Source organism: Artemia sp. Qi Xiang Cuo, chromosome 4 (genome assembly GCF_049724085.1).
Source record: "Artemia sp. Qi Xiang Cuo chromosome 4, ASM4972408v1, whole genome shotgun sequence".
Classification (NCBI taxonomy): Eukaryota; Metazoa; Arthropoda; class Branchiopoda; order Anostraca; family Artemiidae; genus Artemia; species Artemia sp. Qi Xiang Cuo.
This window is the reverse complement of record NC_142797.1, coordinates 53,756,643-53,774,514: the sequence shown is the minus strand read 5'-3', so window position 1 is coordinate 53,774,514 and position 17,872 is coordinate 53,756,643. Positions and strand designations below refer to the sequence as shown.

Genomic DNA, 17,872 nt, shown 5'->3' with positions numbered 1-17,872 from the left:
AAAGGAAGTTTGTGGTTATGTTCTAGTTCTATAGTGAACTGAAGGCTAGAGTCCAAAGTGTTTAGATGAGTTAAGAAGGAGTCAAGTGACTCTCCTCCATGCTCCCACAGAGAAATAACATCATCGACAAACCTACCCCAGAAACGGTGTTTTATCGGAAAATTTTCCAGAGCAGAGATTTCCATGAATTCCATATAAAAAGTTGCCAAAAATGGTGAAAGACTTGTACCCATGGGTAAACCCCTAATTTGGGTGAAAAATTGATTATTATATCGGAAATATGAGGAGAAACTAAAAAACTTAAGGAACTAAATCTTAAATAAAAATACAACTTTAACTAAAACTCTAAGCTAAGACTATAAGCTAAAACTATAAACTCTTAACTATAACTAAACTAAACTTCAACTCTAACTAAAACTCTAAGCTAAGACTCTAAGGTAAAACTCTAAACTCTTAACTAAAACTAAACTTAACTCTAACTAAAACTCTAAGTTAAGACTCTAAGATAAAACTCTAAACTCTTAACTATTACTAAACTAAACTTCAACTCTAACTAAAACTCTATTTTAAGACTCTAAGCTAAAACTCTAAACTCTTAACTAAAACTAAACTAAACTAGAACTTCAACAAAAACACTAAGCTAAGACTCTAAGCTAAAAACTCTAAACTATTAAATATTAATAAACTAAACTAGAAATCTAACAAAAAATCTAAGCTAAGACTCTAAGCTAAAACTCTAAACTCTTAACTAAAACTAAAGTTAACTTCGACTCTAACTAAAACTTTAAGGTAAGACTCTAAGGTAAAACTCCAAACACTTAACTATAACTAAACTAAACTAGAACTCTAACAATAACTCTAAGCTAAGACTCTAAGGTAAAACTCTAAACTCATAACTAAAACTAAACTAAACTAGAACTTCAACAAAACTCTAAGCTAAGACACTAGGCTAGAACTCGAAACTCTAAAATAAAACTTAACTAAAACTACAACTTTAACTAAAACTCTAAGGTAAGACTCTAAGCTAAAACTCTGAACTCTTAACAATTACTAATTTAAACTTCAACTCTAACTAAAAATCTAACCTAGGACTCTAAGGTAAAACTCTAAACTATTAACTAAAACTAAACTAAACTAGAACTTCAACAAAAAATCTAAGCTAAGACTCTAATCTAAAAACTCTAAACTCTTAACTAAAACTAAACTAAACAAGAACTCTAACAAAAACTCTGAGCTAAGACTCTAAGCTAAAACTCTAAACTCTTAACTAAAACTAAAGTAAACTTCAACTCTAAATAATACTAAGCTAAGACTCTGGGCTATAACTCTATGCCAATGGGTTAAAGAAAAAACCGGAAAAATGTTGGATAATTTCTAAGTCTAAGAAATTCAGTCCGAAAAAACTTACAAAAGTTCAATAAGGGAGGGATGAAGGGAGGGGCTCGGTGGGGCTTTGGGGGCGCGGGGGGCCTTTGGGGACCCGGGGGGTACTTTGGGGGCTTGGAAGGTTCGGGGGCCTTTGGAGGCTCGGGGGGTCTATAAACTATTATATATTCATCGTATTTTATTTTATTTCATTAGAATTAACCTAACTTGACTTGTTTCGTGGGGTTCGTGTAATGAATAAGTACCAAATACACAGTTTAGCCTTTTCGTTTAAAAAAAAGCTTTGAAGAAGGCACAAAAAAAAGAACGAATACCAGAAAAAAAGTCTGATCTTCCTGTCCTAAATATTCTGTCGTCCTTGACAATCATAACTTCGTCATCAAAAATGGGACCTTTTCCAATGTCTGGTTCATACGAACCTATAAGCTCTGGAGCCTTTTCAACCGGATTTGGATGATGTTGCTCGTCATCTGAAAGGTACCCTAATAGTTAAATGAGTCGATTCATTTTCGTTTTATGTACTTTAGTGGCCAAATTATTTTGGTTCATGGATAGAGGGAGCTATTAAAAAAGAATAGGTAAACAGTGACGGTTCTGGTCAAGGCTGTACCCAGAATTTTTTTTTTTGGAGGGGGTTTTACTAAAAAATATTCGGAGGGGGGGGTTACACAGAAAAAAACTAAAAAAATGCATACAAAGTTTGTTTATATCCATTGTTGTTACGTTTTTACGAGTCGGACAAACATTTTTTTTTGGGGGGGGGGGGGATCAAAACTCCCTAACCCCTCCTCTGGGCACGGCCTTGGTTCTGGTAATAGCATAGCATTCATATGCTAGAAAAGTTGCTAAATATAATTGTTTTTGCTATCTTTTGACTTTTTTTTATATAGAAAATAAATAGTATTTAGGAAGAAGGCAGTAAAATTGAGTTGAATTAAAGTACATTTATTATTCAAAAGCTGAAACGTTTCTATTCGTTTTGGGATATTAAAAACTACTCGATTAAGACTTTCCTCTTCTCTTGCTCCATCTTTTCTTGGAGGGAGAAACCACATTTTTTCTAGCTGTTTCTCCCTTTACCCAAATAAGATATTTATTTAATATTGTTGAATATGCACACCACTCACCATATCTGGGCTCTATTTTTTCTTTATCGTTGATAACAAGTGAATAGCCAGACCATGGCTGCCATTGGGGCAAAATTTTCCTACGACCAAAGAGAAAATATTTACCGTTTTCCCTGAAAAAATTTAATTTACTAAAATAAAAGCTTTCACGTTGTCTAGTAAAAGTTACTTTTGACATTGTTGAAACCCTTCACTAAATGACAAGTAGACACATTTTTAAAGTTTATCCGATTGCCAGAGATTTTTAGGGATAAAAATTCTCAGCGTAAAGAGAGGCACATAAGGCCATACAGAAAATTTGCGATTGGCCAAAAACAAAAAAATAATCTAACGATTACTATCTAACACCAATCTAAACGTTTTTGCCACGGGAAAATACATATAATAAATTATAAGTTAAGTCTTAAAAAAGAGAAAAATTTATAAGGAAACTATTGAAGAAAAAATCAAAACTGGGAAACTTAGAAAAAGATCTGTCAAATATTCAAAGTCGTCCCCAGTTTGACTTGAACATATGCAAAAACACATAACTTTGACAGTAGGGAAGCCCTTTTGACTCCCGGGCGCAAACCACTGCTGCCATCTACAATTGAGTCTAACGCCAAGCTTACATAATTTATTCAAGGATTATTGATCGAGTCTAATGGGGTCAATGTCCCCTTTTTCAAGGTCGTTTTATTTGTTGTTTCTAGGTGTAATGACTCCGGGGCAAAGTTTGCACATGCGCATTGACGGGAAGAGATGTGTTGATCGACTTGAGGGGGAAGTGGATTTCTGATAAATTGATTACATAATCGACTAGGACAAGAGGGGAAGTAGATCTCTGAGATATTGATTACATAAGTAAAGACGGTGAATTATTGATTCTAACGGAAGAGGATCACGTGTCTTTTTCTAAGCCAATCAGGGAGTCGTTTACATAATGTTTACCATTAGATCAAAATTTGCCCGTGAGATTTTGTATATAAAGGACATGCGTTGTGATTAAACTATCATAAATTTTTAAGACACCAAGAATAGAGCAATGATTGTTGATGAGTTGGAAACCTTGGATACATCGATTTATAATGCGAGTTCTGTTAAGTAAATATTCCTAGTTTATTTCCAAATAAAATCATTTTACATAGTCACCCCTACAGTAAATTCAAATTCAGGGTACAACCCCCCCCCCCGCACAATAAAAACTCCACTATATAATGTTAATTATATAGTGGAGCTCGATAGAAACTTCTAAGTTTCGATACTAAGTTTCTAAGTTTCGATAGAAACTCTCGATAGAAGCTCGATAGATACTTTCTAACTCGATAGAAAGCATAAAATACGCTCTTTTTCCATTACGTAAACCCTATCCTCCCTTCCCCCCTGCTTACGACTTTAATTCATTCATTAGAAATAATTCTTTTACACAAAAAATGCCATTTTACAATCATGCATTTAAAATCATCAAAATAGAATGTGCTCTCTATGCGGTCTAGTCAAAACCGTGTGGCTTTAATCCTCTTATAAGAGGGGAGCTTCATAGAAAAACTTCGCGTGGAAAGAGATTATTGTTAATTAAACTTGTGTGGTTTCATTGCTTTCCGTAATTCTATGTTGTCTGAAAGATGGGAACCAATTGTCTGCAAAAGGGAAATGGGTAAAGAGAGAAACGTATGTAAGAGGGAAACGAGTTATTTCCAAAACTAAGTTATTTTCTGCACAAGTCCGTGCCGTCACTGGCCTGGCTGCACAAGTCCATGTACTCTCCGGTCCAGCTTTGCAAGAGCGTGACGTCACCAGCCCGTCTTCCCCCCATCATGCTTTACCAGGTCCATCTGGCACTCAACTGCAGCCGGAATATACAAATGTAAGCATTTTTACCATTTTTTAACACAGTAAAAGCGTGTCAGAGATATTAAAAGGCATTTTTCTCCCAAAGGAAATATAGAGTTCCCCCTTTTGAATCAGGTCAAGTGCATGCATACAGCCAGCTAAATTCTCTATAAAACAATTTTCTATCGGAATGAGAGGAGATTTTCTGAAAGGGATAGGATACCAAGTAAAGACCCCGGTTTTTTTTTCAAAGCAGAGAGAGTATTAATATGAAATTTTTTTTGAGGGGTTGTTTGAACAAAATCAAAACCAACTATGTCATCTTTTAGATTGTATTAAGTTGGAACTTTCAGAATATATAGAGTAGGGAACCAAATGCTACTAAGCGTGTTTTAAATAATAATCCAATTTTAAAAATAGGGTGATTTAGACACTTTGAAAATGAGCTATTTTCTTTTATAGGTTGTGTTGGTACCTTATTCGCCATCATCATCCTCATCAGTTGGAGAAGGAGAAAACGCGCTCTGGAGCTCTCAAACAATTCACCCTGGAATGGTAATTAACTGGAAATACCAGATAATATTGACGATTTGTTAACTGATTATTTTAATGTTGATAATAGCACAGTTGAGCAGGGGGACTTGAGTTCAAACACTTTACAGCTTTTAGTGGATTTTGCCAATGAATTAACAGGGAACCCTCCCCCCACTGATTTCATACTTCCACTTCAAACTAATGAAGTGGCTTCGAACAACTTTATTTTTGAACAATGTGGGGGAGGGGAGGTGATAATATACAAGAGTGGGAGGGGGAGGGGGTTACAATACCCAATTTATAACATTCTCTGACTTTCAACTGTCAAATTCAATTTTAAATACGATTGTCGTTTACACTGCAACTTTTGGGGACCCTTTTAATTCGCTTATGGGGGGTAATTTTGTATTTGACCCTATAGCAATTTTCTATGAATATGTAAATAGAATTCACGCACTATTAGAAAAGCAGATTCAGTTGTGGGGAGGTTGGGATTCAATTAAGGTTTCAATTGTTTTGAAGGTATTTTATTTAAATGAGGGTAAAAGCGATGTTTATGATTATTATGTACGTAGTAAAATGCGGGTGCTCTATTCGCAATTATAAAACTTTGAGGGGGTTTTTATGGATTGGATAACCACATTATTACCCATCTCGAAAATTATAATGAAAAGGGTAGCGGGTCTGTAGTTCCTTTTGTTGAAAATTTAAGAGTTAATATTTGTAAATTTAAAAAAGATTTTATTTTAAGAGGGGATGGGCTTCTGAGAGGGCAATAATTTTAAAATGTAATCCAGATTTAGAGGGTTGCAGAGGTGTTCAGCGAATCTGTTTTGAAACAGGCCAAAAATGTTTCAAGTACGCTTTCCTCATTTCAGCTTTCCAACCATTGAAAGATGGCGCTACAAAGAAAAATTTAGAATATTGGGCTGTGCATTGGAAGGTGGGGTCCGATTTTCCCACTGTAGATTTTTCTTGTTTAGAGGGAAAATGCTCAGTAACGGTCAGGTCCTTTGATACTTTTGAAAGAGCCAACGCCCATTTAAATATCGGCGTTACTGTGGTTCAATATGAAACTAAATTTGAGGATGGGGTTCGTTCTAAAAAGAAGGGGGTGGTGTTCCCAGTAAGGGACCCGTCAATTGAATTGGTGAAGAGCTGGGTTTGGTTGTTTTACACACCACCTAGTGACCCCAATGCAATTGGCCATTTCAACCCAATTACAGACATCAGTAGAGTTCAGGGGGGGGGGGGTAAGAAAATAGGGGTACGTTTCTACTGTCCGACATGCCTGTCTCGATTTCTTAGTGATTTAAAATTACAAAATCATATGAAGCATTGTAGACGGCATGGCTATCAGTCAGTGGATACGGTTTCGGGGGATAGAGCCATTTTACGCTGTAAAAATTTTCAAAATACCCTCCTCCAGAACAATAAAATCTCTTTTGATTATGAGGCGAAGCTAGTGGAAGTGAACGATCCTCGATTTTTGAATCGAATCAAAGAACATCGAGCCCTTGTAGTCTCCTACGCCCACGCGCAAAGAGAAAATTTTAAGGGCATGCAGTTGTTAGAAATAGTCGACACGTTGGATAAGGGATAGTTACTGGTCAAGGCAATTATCAAATTAATTCGAACCGCTAATGGAACTATTTTTTGTTTGAGGAACACACATTTCCCTATGTTTTTGTCTGCAGAGGATCGACTCGCGATTAAAAATCAAAAATATGCTTGGTTTGTAAGGAGGAGTTCGAAGAGGAGGATAAGGGGAAGGGGACTAAAGGGAAAAGAGGGGGAAGGGGAAAGTCAGAGATCATGATCACGTGTGGCAGGAAATATCCTCTGGGGGTAGTAATTTTAGAAGGGTAGCACATCGATCATGCAACGTGAATGTAAGCCAGTAGTTTTTTATTCCAGTTTTTATTCATAATTCAAATTTTGATTTAAAATGTATTTTACCGGCATTGGCACGTATGCACAGGGAGGTAGGGGGAGTAGATAGTCCATGGGTTATAATTCATTTACCTATAACATCATCCCCAAAATAGCAGAGAAGCTAGTGCTTCTCGAGTTGAAATGGCAGGTAGTAAATAACGGGCATACGTGCCTGAATAAAATCAGGTTTTTAGATTCTTTTAGTTTTTTCCCCAAGGCATTGAGTCAATTGATTCAAGTGCAAAAAATTACAATTTTGGAAGTTTTCCTTTGCTTAAACAGCACTTTCCAGACAGTGAAATGTATGACCTATTGACCTGTAAAGGTGTAAATGCATACAACTATTACTGTTCTGGCGCTTGCTTAAGCGAGGAGAAACTATCTTCAATTGAAGCTTTCTTTAATTCACTCACCAACAGTGAATGAATAGCCGAGGAATATGAATATGCAATAAAGGTGCGGGCTAAGGGGAAATGTAAAAATGGGTGGGACTATTGTAGACTGTACTTGGCCGGTGATGTTTTAACTCTGTTAGATATTGTCTGCAAGAACACAGATCAAATCTATTCAGAGTTTGTACTAGATATAGGATATTATTTTTCCACGCCACATTTTGTGATGGGCTTGATTTTAAAAATTAGTAGGGAAGAAATGGGTTTGATCACTGATGTAGATCAACACCTTTTTGTAGAAAGATTAATGAGGGCTGGGTACGTTTTTCATGGGGACACGTTTTGACAACAGATCCAAGCGGGCAAAACAGCACCGGTGTAAAGTCAAATAAAGTTTTCTTGGACATGAACTTATTGTACCCCTCGGCAATGTCTCACTACTCTTTGCCGTGTAGGAACTATAAATGGCTTGAGAATCCTTGTGAGTTCCCCGACATTCACACCGTCGAGGACAATGGGCCAAAAGGATGGTTCTTTGAAATTGATGGACACATTCCATTGGCACTTCATGATTCAGTCAGAGATTTTGTTTTCCCCTTTATGAATCGACCAGTGACCAGGGACTCACTGAGTCCACACAATCGATCCTTGGTTGAGGATATGGGGATGCATTGTAGCCCCTCTAAGCAGAAACTGATTGCAGATCTGGACCCTAAAGAGAAAACCTTATTTAAAGACGTTTATCGACACCTTTGTTGATAAACGCTCTCGGGCAAACACTAAAGTAGAGAAGGAAATGTACAAGCTCATTCTAAATTCAGCCTTTGGAAAAATGTGTGAAAGCGTACGCAACAGATCTCGTTGCGACGTCGTAACTGACCCTCAAGAGTGTGCACAAATTATTGCTGACCCTAATTTCACATCGTTCACGAGCATAGAGGCGAGCATGGTTCTTCTACACAGGAAAAAGAGAAACGTGGTTCTGAACAAGAATATAGCAGGAGGTAGTTCAGTACTTGAAATTTCCAAAAAGCTCATGTTGTCGTTTTTTTTACAATTTGTGCAAGGTACAAAGGCCAAGGGAGGGGGAGGTTCAAGTTTACTATGGGGATACAGATTCTCTGCTGTTAAAAGTAAAAACCGGGGATTTATAGGGGGATTTAGAAAATGGGGAACACATCAGCTCGCGGATGGATTTCACTAACTGGAATCCGTCCCTCTACCCCGAGTTGGTGAAACATCAGGCCCCCAACCAACTACTCATGTTAAAATCAGAGACGAGGAGTAATTTGATATCCAAGGGGGTTTTCCTGGGTCCTAAAGTTTATTGAGCTGAAACTCATAACAGGGATGTAAAGCAGGCGTGTAAAGGGATGCCTACACATTCTGTAAAGAACAATTTCAACATAAGTGTGTAAAGAGACTGTGTAGAGAGTAGTCTAGTGCCGATAGCACAAGTGCTTGAAATTCGCTCTCTACAGTATAAAAATTATACTGTAAGAGTGTAAAAGAATGCAATGTCATGTATATCCAACAAAGTTTTTTTGCTCGAGAATGGTGTAAGTGCACTCCCCCATGGCCACTATAGAATTTCAGACCGGGTTGAAGGTATGGATTATCGCATTCAACTTGGTCTGGATAAATTAAATTAACCCAAAAGTAACCTAAACCTCACCTAATAAATTAACCTCACCTAACCCAAACCTTTCATGAATTAAATGCTCAAACCTAACCTAACCCAACCTGCAGCAGCAGCAGTGATGGCAACTATTGTATACAGTTCCACCCTCCACACGGTCCCGGGGGATGGGGGTTCCCACCCGCGGCCGGCTTTCGGCCCGCGGTTCCCGGGGACCGGGGGGTCCTGCCCGCGGCCGGCCTTCGGTCCGGAGGGGGAGGAGGGTATTAAATTCATAATGTTCAACTGTGCTATTTTAAGTTCTTGTTTTTTTAAGTGTTGTTGTACAAATAGTGCTATTCTACAAAAATGTGTGTGTGTCTACAAATAGTGACGCTGGACAAAAAGTGATGCTGGGCAAAAAGTTTTTTTATGACAATAAATGTTATTGTTGTACATATAGTGTGTGTGTTGTTCTTGTTGAACAGTAGTGTTTTTTTTATCTTAGTAAATGTTGTTTTAATAGAGTTGTTGTTGTTCTTGTTGAACAGAAGTGTTTTTTTATTTTTTCTTGTTTGAACAAATAGAGTTTTTGTTCTTGTTGAACAAGTGTTTTTATGTCAATAAATGAATGAAATATTGTTTTTGATGTTAATCGTACACGTAGATAGATGTATGGGAAAATTATTATTATTTATTCATTTAACAAGTATGGTTTACAGTTAGTTGTAGCCCGACTGTGGTCAACAGCAGAAGCAGAATGTATTAATTTAAAACACCATTCAGGTCGTTTCTGTGCGGCCCATCAATGTCTGGGAAAACGACACTTATAGCTAAAATAATTCGAAATTGTAATCAAATGTTTTTGGAAAAACCAATGAAAATTTATTATTGCTATAGTATTTCGCAGGAATCCTATGATGAAATAAAAGCTATTACCACATCCATACCAATACAATTCATACGGGGACTTGATTTTTTCAATAGTATTGAACCAAACTCGTGGCTGATTATTGATGATTTGGCTGAATCAATTGAAAAGTTCTCTCAGGAAATGCTATAGCTGTTTACCGTTCGCTCTCATCATGAAAACATTTCCATAGCCCTATTTCTACACAATCTGTTTCATCAGAGCAAATGTATGAGAACCCTTGCTTTGAATTGCACCATCTATATTATCTACCGAGTTGTTCGTGATTTTAGCTCGGTAATAACTCTCAATAAGCAAATATATCCAGGCATCCCCAAATTTCTGCTGTCAGCGTACACTCAGGCGACAAATAAGCCCTACGGCTACATTTTGCTAGATCTTAATCAGAGCACACCCGAGGATCTACGTGTCGTCACAGATATTTTTGACAACGAAATTACTGTATATCTTCCGGTGAACAGTAGAAAAGTCTATTATTGGCCATTATGACATTTAAGAAACTACAAGAACAACGGAATTTATTTTCCGTTTTAGGTACTTCAAAACCTCCACTCAGGAAGGCCATACTCAAACATGGTGTTGACAATCATTTCATTAATCTAATATCTGAACTTTGTTTAAATTTAACTGAGGGCAATGTACACTCGTCAGAAGGTGTTAGACAACAGACAAAGAAACATCGTTCCACTGTACGTGCCTTGGTTTGCAAAAACAAGGAGAAAATTTCTAAAAGGAAATATCTCGTTCAAACGGGTGGTAGCTTTTTACATTTTACTGTCAATCATTACAGGACTTGTAAACAGTCTTCTCTAGAGAATGGCTAAACCCTATAAATTGACGCCATTTGAACTTTCCCTCTCACCCGTCGAACATTTTGAAGACAATCTAAGCAAATTCATGAATGATGAGAATATTGCTGATGATAAAAAGCTAGTTTTACTTCAAGATGCATTGCGACGTGTGGAAAAACATAGACCTTAATGTGAGAGACCCGCCACCATCGCCGTCACAGATCCCTCTAAACGGGAAACATCTCAAAATTCTGCTGCAGTGCAATCAAAGGAGAAGGAATTGAATTCCATAGTGTCAATAATTGGAAACCTATTCCCAGTGACCTATCGAGAACAGATTAAAAGAGTATTAATATATCTCATGTTGGAAACTGCTAGTGATCAAGTTCAAGTTGACAGAGCAGGGAAACGAATTATAATTCAGGGAAAAAGTTATAATCTAGTTGATTTAATTTGTGATATGGTGACGAATCGTAAAGGACTTTTATCTTTTGACAATAATCTATACGCCTTTCTAAATGCATCAAACTTCCCCAAAAGTCTTATTAGCAATAAGCAAATTCTAAAGAAACTAAGAGAATATAGTCCTCCAACAACACCAATGCCACCATTTAAAAAAGAAGATGATTCAATATTGGAAAATACTAGCAGCAGCAGCAGCAATGATTTTATAACACCTGTGGCTGCTAGTCAAAAGTGAAGACGGATTGAATCACCCTCCATTATGCAAAAGGGAATTGGACATTAAACTACATGTTTGCGTTCAAAATGGTTGAAGTCCTGAAGCATATCTATGAAAATATTGGTGAAGCGGGAAGTTTAAGTTCCCCTAAAACGCTTTCTAAAGTTGCCTCTGTCAGCACATTAAAAAAAGCAAAAGAGTATCTACAGAATGAACCGAGTTACATACTGCATCAGAATCGCAGGCTTCCTTGCAAACAATATTGACAAACTAAATCCTTTTTCCCTCTGCATATAATGTAAACTGATCTTTTAACTTTAGATGCGATTCAACGGCCTCACAATGCACCCTACAAATATATTCTAGTGGCAATCAGTGTCTTTAGTCGCTATGCCCATGCCATTCCATTGCAATCAAAGAGGGGTGTTGAAGTTGCTCATGCCTTAGAAAGTATTCTTGAACAGGATTGTTATAGAAAAATTCAATCAGATCGCGGTAGCGAATTTATGAATCCTCATGTATAAAAGGTTCTATTGAAATATAATACAACACTTTATCATAGTCACAGCCCAATAAAGGCTGCATTGGCTGAACGATTGATAAGAACGATTCGTTTATTAATTTCAAGATATTGTACACTGAAAAATACTGGTGCTTTTATTTATGATTTAGAAAAAATCATGGGAATATATAACCATTGACCCCATCGATCCCTGTCCAACTCAAGCCCTCGGGAAATTCATTGCAGTGAAAATACATTTGATATTTTTCTAAAGCAATATTCCAACGGTATTGAGAAGAAGAAAAAGAAGAAATTCAATGTTGGTGATACTGTTCCAATTAATAAAACCACCAATATTTTTGTAAAGGGGAAGTATTTATGGAGCACTGAACTTTTTAAAGTGTCCAAAATCCTAGACACTACACCCACGACATATCGACTGCAAGACACCAAAGATGATGAGATTCTTGGCAGTTTTTATGAATAGGAACTACAAAAAAGTTAGAAACACCAGTGTAATTTATCCAATTGAAAAGATATTAAATAGTCGTACTCGTAGGGGCAAGAGACAGTTGCTTGTTCGCTGGCTAGGATACAATTCTGATTTTGATTCTTGGGTCAGTGTTGAAGATATTGACAATGCCCAATGATTTCTATGTGACTTTCATGTCTAATGTTTCTGATCCTCTCTACAATGATTTGAATGAAACGAGTGATTTTTGGACGAAACTCTCCCCAACCATCAAATTCGACGACAATGGAAAGTATGAAGTGGCTCTTGTCGACTGTATTCTCAAAAATACATATGACATGCTGAGAAAAGATCGTAAATATGAAATAAAAATTAGACCCTATGATTGGCCGCCGCCACCCTCAGGTGATCAAGAACAAATTCAAAAGATCAATTGGATGGATTATCCATATATTGAATTACCCTATGAAGCAGTCACCTGTATGAATGATTTATGTTGTTCTATTAATAAAAAAATTTCCGCTCGTAAAAAGGGAGCTTTTCATTTCATCTATTCAAAGGAGGAGGGCAAGATATACATTAGTTCACCTATTGCCAATGAAAAGGTTATTCGCAATGATAATCTAAAAGATGTTCTTGGCTTTAAGCTCAATATAATCAACAGTAAAACTGCTGGAAACGCTAATTTCATTTTTGCTGACTACCTGCATGCCTTCTCCACAGACACTTGTATATTTCTCTATTCTTCATTTGTGGAAACATCTCGGGTTGGCAATAGCAATGTTCCCCTCCTACGAGTTCTTGAACGAAAAACCAATTAAGAACATATTCATCACTACAATATAAAGCATCTTCAGTATATTCCCGTAAACACTTCCTATTTGGAACTCTGTCAGTTAACGCTACGAACCGAAATGGGTGACCCCTAGTAATAACAAAAGATTTGGCTGTGATTACATACCATTTGCGACCCATCGTTCAACAACAAGATGTCTAATGGAAAAGTGGTATTCATTTGTCCTGATATTGACTGCTATGTTAATACTCTTGGCCCAAGACAACAGGGCAATGGAATGGAATATTACAAAGGTCGCTCGTCAATGTCTGGCTAGGGTCTTGGCAGTTGGTTAGCTAAGCTGTTTCACTCTGCACTACCGCTGGCTCGAAAATATATTATACCGGCTGCGACAGATTTTGCATCCTCTAAACTATACGATTGGGACTCTGGCAAGGATTTAAAACAAATGCTTCGGAAAATCTTAGGTCCAGTGCGCAAACCCTTGGCGAGAGATTAAAACAAAATGGAAAAGATTTAAAAAGGTCGAGAAACAATGCATCACTCATCAGTCTCTACTCAGGTCAGAAACCTAAGACATCACCCTTGTCAAAGAGAAGAAGGAAAAAGCCGAAACGCACTGTAAACAGTAGAAGAAGAAGCCCCAGGAAGAGAATTGTTAGATCGAAACTAGATTTCTTTTCCTAAGATGTCATACCTACCGCATAAGGATTCCCAACCTTCAATCACCTCCTCATTGAATCTATTCAATGCAGAAAATGTTGATGTGAGTGTCAAGCATGAATACTATGAACAATTTTATCCTCAACAACCCCTCTCCGATAATATCCATTTTCAAATTTATTCCAATGAAGACTACTTAATGGATATGTCTTTGACATTTATAGATTTACGAGTGAAAGTCCGGAAATCCGCTAATACATTGCCAATTCTTGCCGATGGAATATCCTATGAAAATTGTATATTACATAATTTATTTCGTCAAATCAGTGTCTACATCAATGGTACGCTGGTGAGCACAAGCAACAATCTCCCAAATTATACAAGCTGTATGCAATTCACGTTGATGACACCCAAGTCATACAAGGAATTGAGAGGCACCTCCAATTGATATGAATATATTACTAATACTGATAGTACAGATGCACTTAAAAATGCTACAACTAGTGAATTACATCTAGTTGGAAAAATATATCATGAAATATTTAATATACCCCAATGGCTACCCCCCCAATGTTAAAGTGGATATAAAATTGACGCTTGCACCATCCAATTTCATATTGAGAAAAGAACTTGCTGCCAATCCGGATGTAACTCTCTCCCTCATTTCGGCAATACTTCATGTACGCAAACAACAAGTTATGAGTTCTGTTGCTTTGGCAGTGGAAAAACTGAGAGCAAGTGGAAATAATATTAAACTACTTGTTCTTCATACAGTCACCAATCAACATCATATTGCCATGGGGTCACGCACCTTCACCTACTCATACTTTATCAATGGCGAAATTCCGTCAAAACTCGCTTTGGGATTTGTAAAAAACGCTAGAGCAATAGGATTGTGGACTGGAGGCCCACATAAATTTGAAATGTTTGGGCTTCCATCTCTTGTCGGCAAAGTAAACGGTATCCCCCTCTACAATCTATCTTTTGATAAATCCTATAGAACATTGTATGTGTTGACCATGCAAACCCTAGATCATGATTCACAACTATTTGAAAATGGTATAACCGAAGAAATGTTTGCTAAAACACATGGTATCATTGTATTTGAATTGTTTGGCACCCAGGATATGAGTATAGTACTAACGGGGAGTGTGCGTTTAGAGCGTACATTTGCCGACCAATTAGCTGAGAGTATTGCACTAATCTCGCTAAATCAATATGAAACCTATTGGGAAATCACTCCCGAAGGCAGTGTTCTACTAGACTTGGCACCATGAACACCAGTCAAATAATCAATGTATTTAATATGGATCCCTACATGTCCCAGTACAAATCCTATTGTGTGCCCTCGGACTTTCTTGGAAACATTCAAAGTCTCAACAATACCCTAATTATTGTTAATAGCAGTGCATCGACTGTGCACACGGGTCATTGGTTTTGCATCTTTTAAACAATGAAGACGATTGCATTTTTAGATCCTCTTGGTCTACCCTATTCATTTTACACTCCACACATCAGCAACTATATTGAGAGCAGTGGGATAACTATTATTCGAAATCGGAAGAGAGTGCAGGATCTGACGACTAAAAGCTGTGGCTTTCATGCACTACTATATTTTGTCTTCCGATGTCGTGACTATACTTACAAGCAGTTTCTCAACATTTATGTAGACAACCCACGTCTGAACGACTTTATGGTGGAAAATATCCTCTCAGACCTGTATAATATTGATTTTAGTGCCCTACGAGTAAAGTGCTTAAAAAATGTGTGGGAATGAAAAATGAATATACAACAATTTCTTTAAATCTTCACTTTAGATTTTTTCTTCTTCTGTGTATAGGCAACTGTTGTGAACCACTAATGCTGGTAAATCATTTGGATTCATTGTATATTGATCTTGATTGGCTGCAAAGTCAGGGTCACATTTTCTACAGTATAATTTAACTTCACTCTTGTCATATCTCTTTGTATAGTCAATGATACTATTTGTATTCATATTATGAAATTCAAGAGTTACAATCTGTCTATTCGAAGCAATATCACATACAGTGTTTTCAAATGGTGAATCACATTCGGTAACAGCCAAATAAAAATCACTTGGTTTATATTCATAATAGGCAGTGTCGTCACAACGATGACGTAGAAATCAAATTATCTTGTTACCCCAACAGTTGAATCGTAGACCAGATTTTTCCTCCCAGAATAATTTAAATTCATGACGATACCAATCTCGTAGAAATAAACTAAAATCACGTTTGGGACACTTTCCAATCAAAGCGGGGTAAGTATTCTCCCACTGATCACATTTGTCATAGTGACAATTGGAGGACAGATGTCCTCTAGGGTGAGAGTCACAAATCTCTTCAAGACATGAATAACATCCTTGAATTTTTACTGCATAGCCTCTATGTAATTTACAAGGATTACATAATTTGCACTTTTCACTATAGTCCTCAATAATTGTACAATTCTCACATTGTGTCCAACTGCGAAGAGTGTACATGCATTGTGGACATGTTTAGAACATTTATTGTTTCCGATGTCAACCCTCTCAGAGCTAAAACAAAACTGATCATCCTCATCGATAAATTCATAGGGAGGAATGGGAGAGGAGTAACTCTGTGAAGTCACCTCTTTCGAAGGTGGAGCCATCTACATTGAATCTATGGCAATATTTTCAAAAGTATATCCACGATATTATTCTGCTTTGTTCCAATTAATATATCAATAAATTGAGTATAAGCATTTGAGTCACATTGACATAGTTTCATACAATAGTCCAATGGGGGAGAATCAGTTTTCATTATATTGTCAAGTATTCCCCGAGAGAATATCTTGCGTTGAAGGGATAACTAAAGAAAATTATCATCCAAAATCAAATGTTTTTCCATAATCACCAGATTCGATCTAATTCTCTCTTTCTGAAATTTATTCATTTTTCAATCCTATCACTCTGACTGCTGACTCTAGACTGATCGTGATTCGTTAGCCTAACATTCTAACAAAAAGAAAGGGGACATTTTCGATTTCGAAACAATTTTATTGGATAATTTCAACAATAATACTAGACATGTACATTTAGCGATACAGTTTATTCTCTTCGATATGTTTCACTAATGCACTTAAAGCACATTGAAGTCTATTCACATGTGCTATATCAACTTTTGCAGCGAAGCATAATTGATCCTCCATTTTAAATTTGCTCAAGGATATCACATATCTTGCATATACTTCATCCCATTCCAGACAAAGCCGTGATCCTCTTGTGATTTCCACCGCAATGTTTGGTACTCTTGTATCATTGCTACCAGCTCCACTATCAACTTCTAATAGGGTAAACATTCCACTCATCATTATTACAAATATATCCTAATGAGTAAAGTCAAACTGTTCTCACTCCTTTGAATTCTATTCAGACACTAAAAAAAACTATAGCAAAAATCCTTTCCTTATATTCTTTACAATCCTGTCCACCTTATGTAACCGACTCCCTGATTGGCTTAGAGAAAGACACGTGATCCTCTTCCGTTATAATCAATAATTCCCCACCGATTATGTAATCAATTTCTGAGAAATCCACTTCCCCCTCGAGTTTATTAATACATCTCTTCCCGTCAAAGCGCATGTGCAAACTTTGCCCCGGAGTCATTACACCTAGAAACAACAAATAAAACGACCTTGAAAAAGGGGACATTGACCCCATTAGACTCGATCAATAATCCTTGAATAAATTATGTAAGCTTGGCGTTAGACTCAATTGTAGATGGCAGCAGTGATGTGCGCCCGGGAGTCGAAAGGGCTTCCCTACTTTTGACATTTGCACAACACAAAAGCTTATTCACTTTTAAGCTTTTTTTTTTTTAGAAGGGCTAGGGGTTGGCCAGAGCATCATAGAGAGGTGTGTAATAGCTACTTTGGAAAGAAATTAAATTTATAAGTGCCCTTTTTAAGTGACCAAAAAGAATGGAGTGCAAATAACCTCCCTCCCTACAGGCCCCCTCCCCCCAACAAGTCCTATAAAAATTTTGAGATAGCCATTTTGTTTAACATAGTTCAAAGGTCCAATATATATGGTTTTGATGATGATATAGCCCTCCATAGTCCCTGGGGAAGGGCTGTATGTGGTGTCGGGCGTATCGATATCGCGCGTATTGGTATCCTGTGTATTGGTATCGCATTGTATTGGGAATATTGGTATCTGCTGTTGTTTTTTTCAGTCATTTTCTAGGCT

The 17,872-nt window shown here is 37.0% G+C and overlaps 1 protein-coding gene across 1 annotated transcript in view; it reads right to left on the bottom strand.

Moving 5' to 3' along the window:
• LOC148953232 (uncharacterized) overlaps nt 1-17,872 on the bottom strand; it is a 172,159-nt gene that overhangs the window by 54,255 nt on the left and 100,032 nt on the right. The window contains exon 3 of the mRNA XM_089087584.1: nt 1,701-1,856. Coding sequence (XP_088943710.1) covers nt 1,701-1,856 — 156 coding nt within the window. The remainder of the gene's footprint in view (nt 1-1,700; nt 1,857-17,872) is intronic.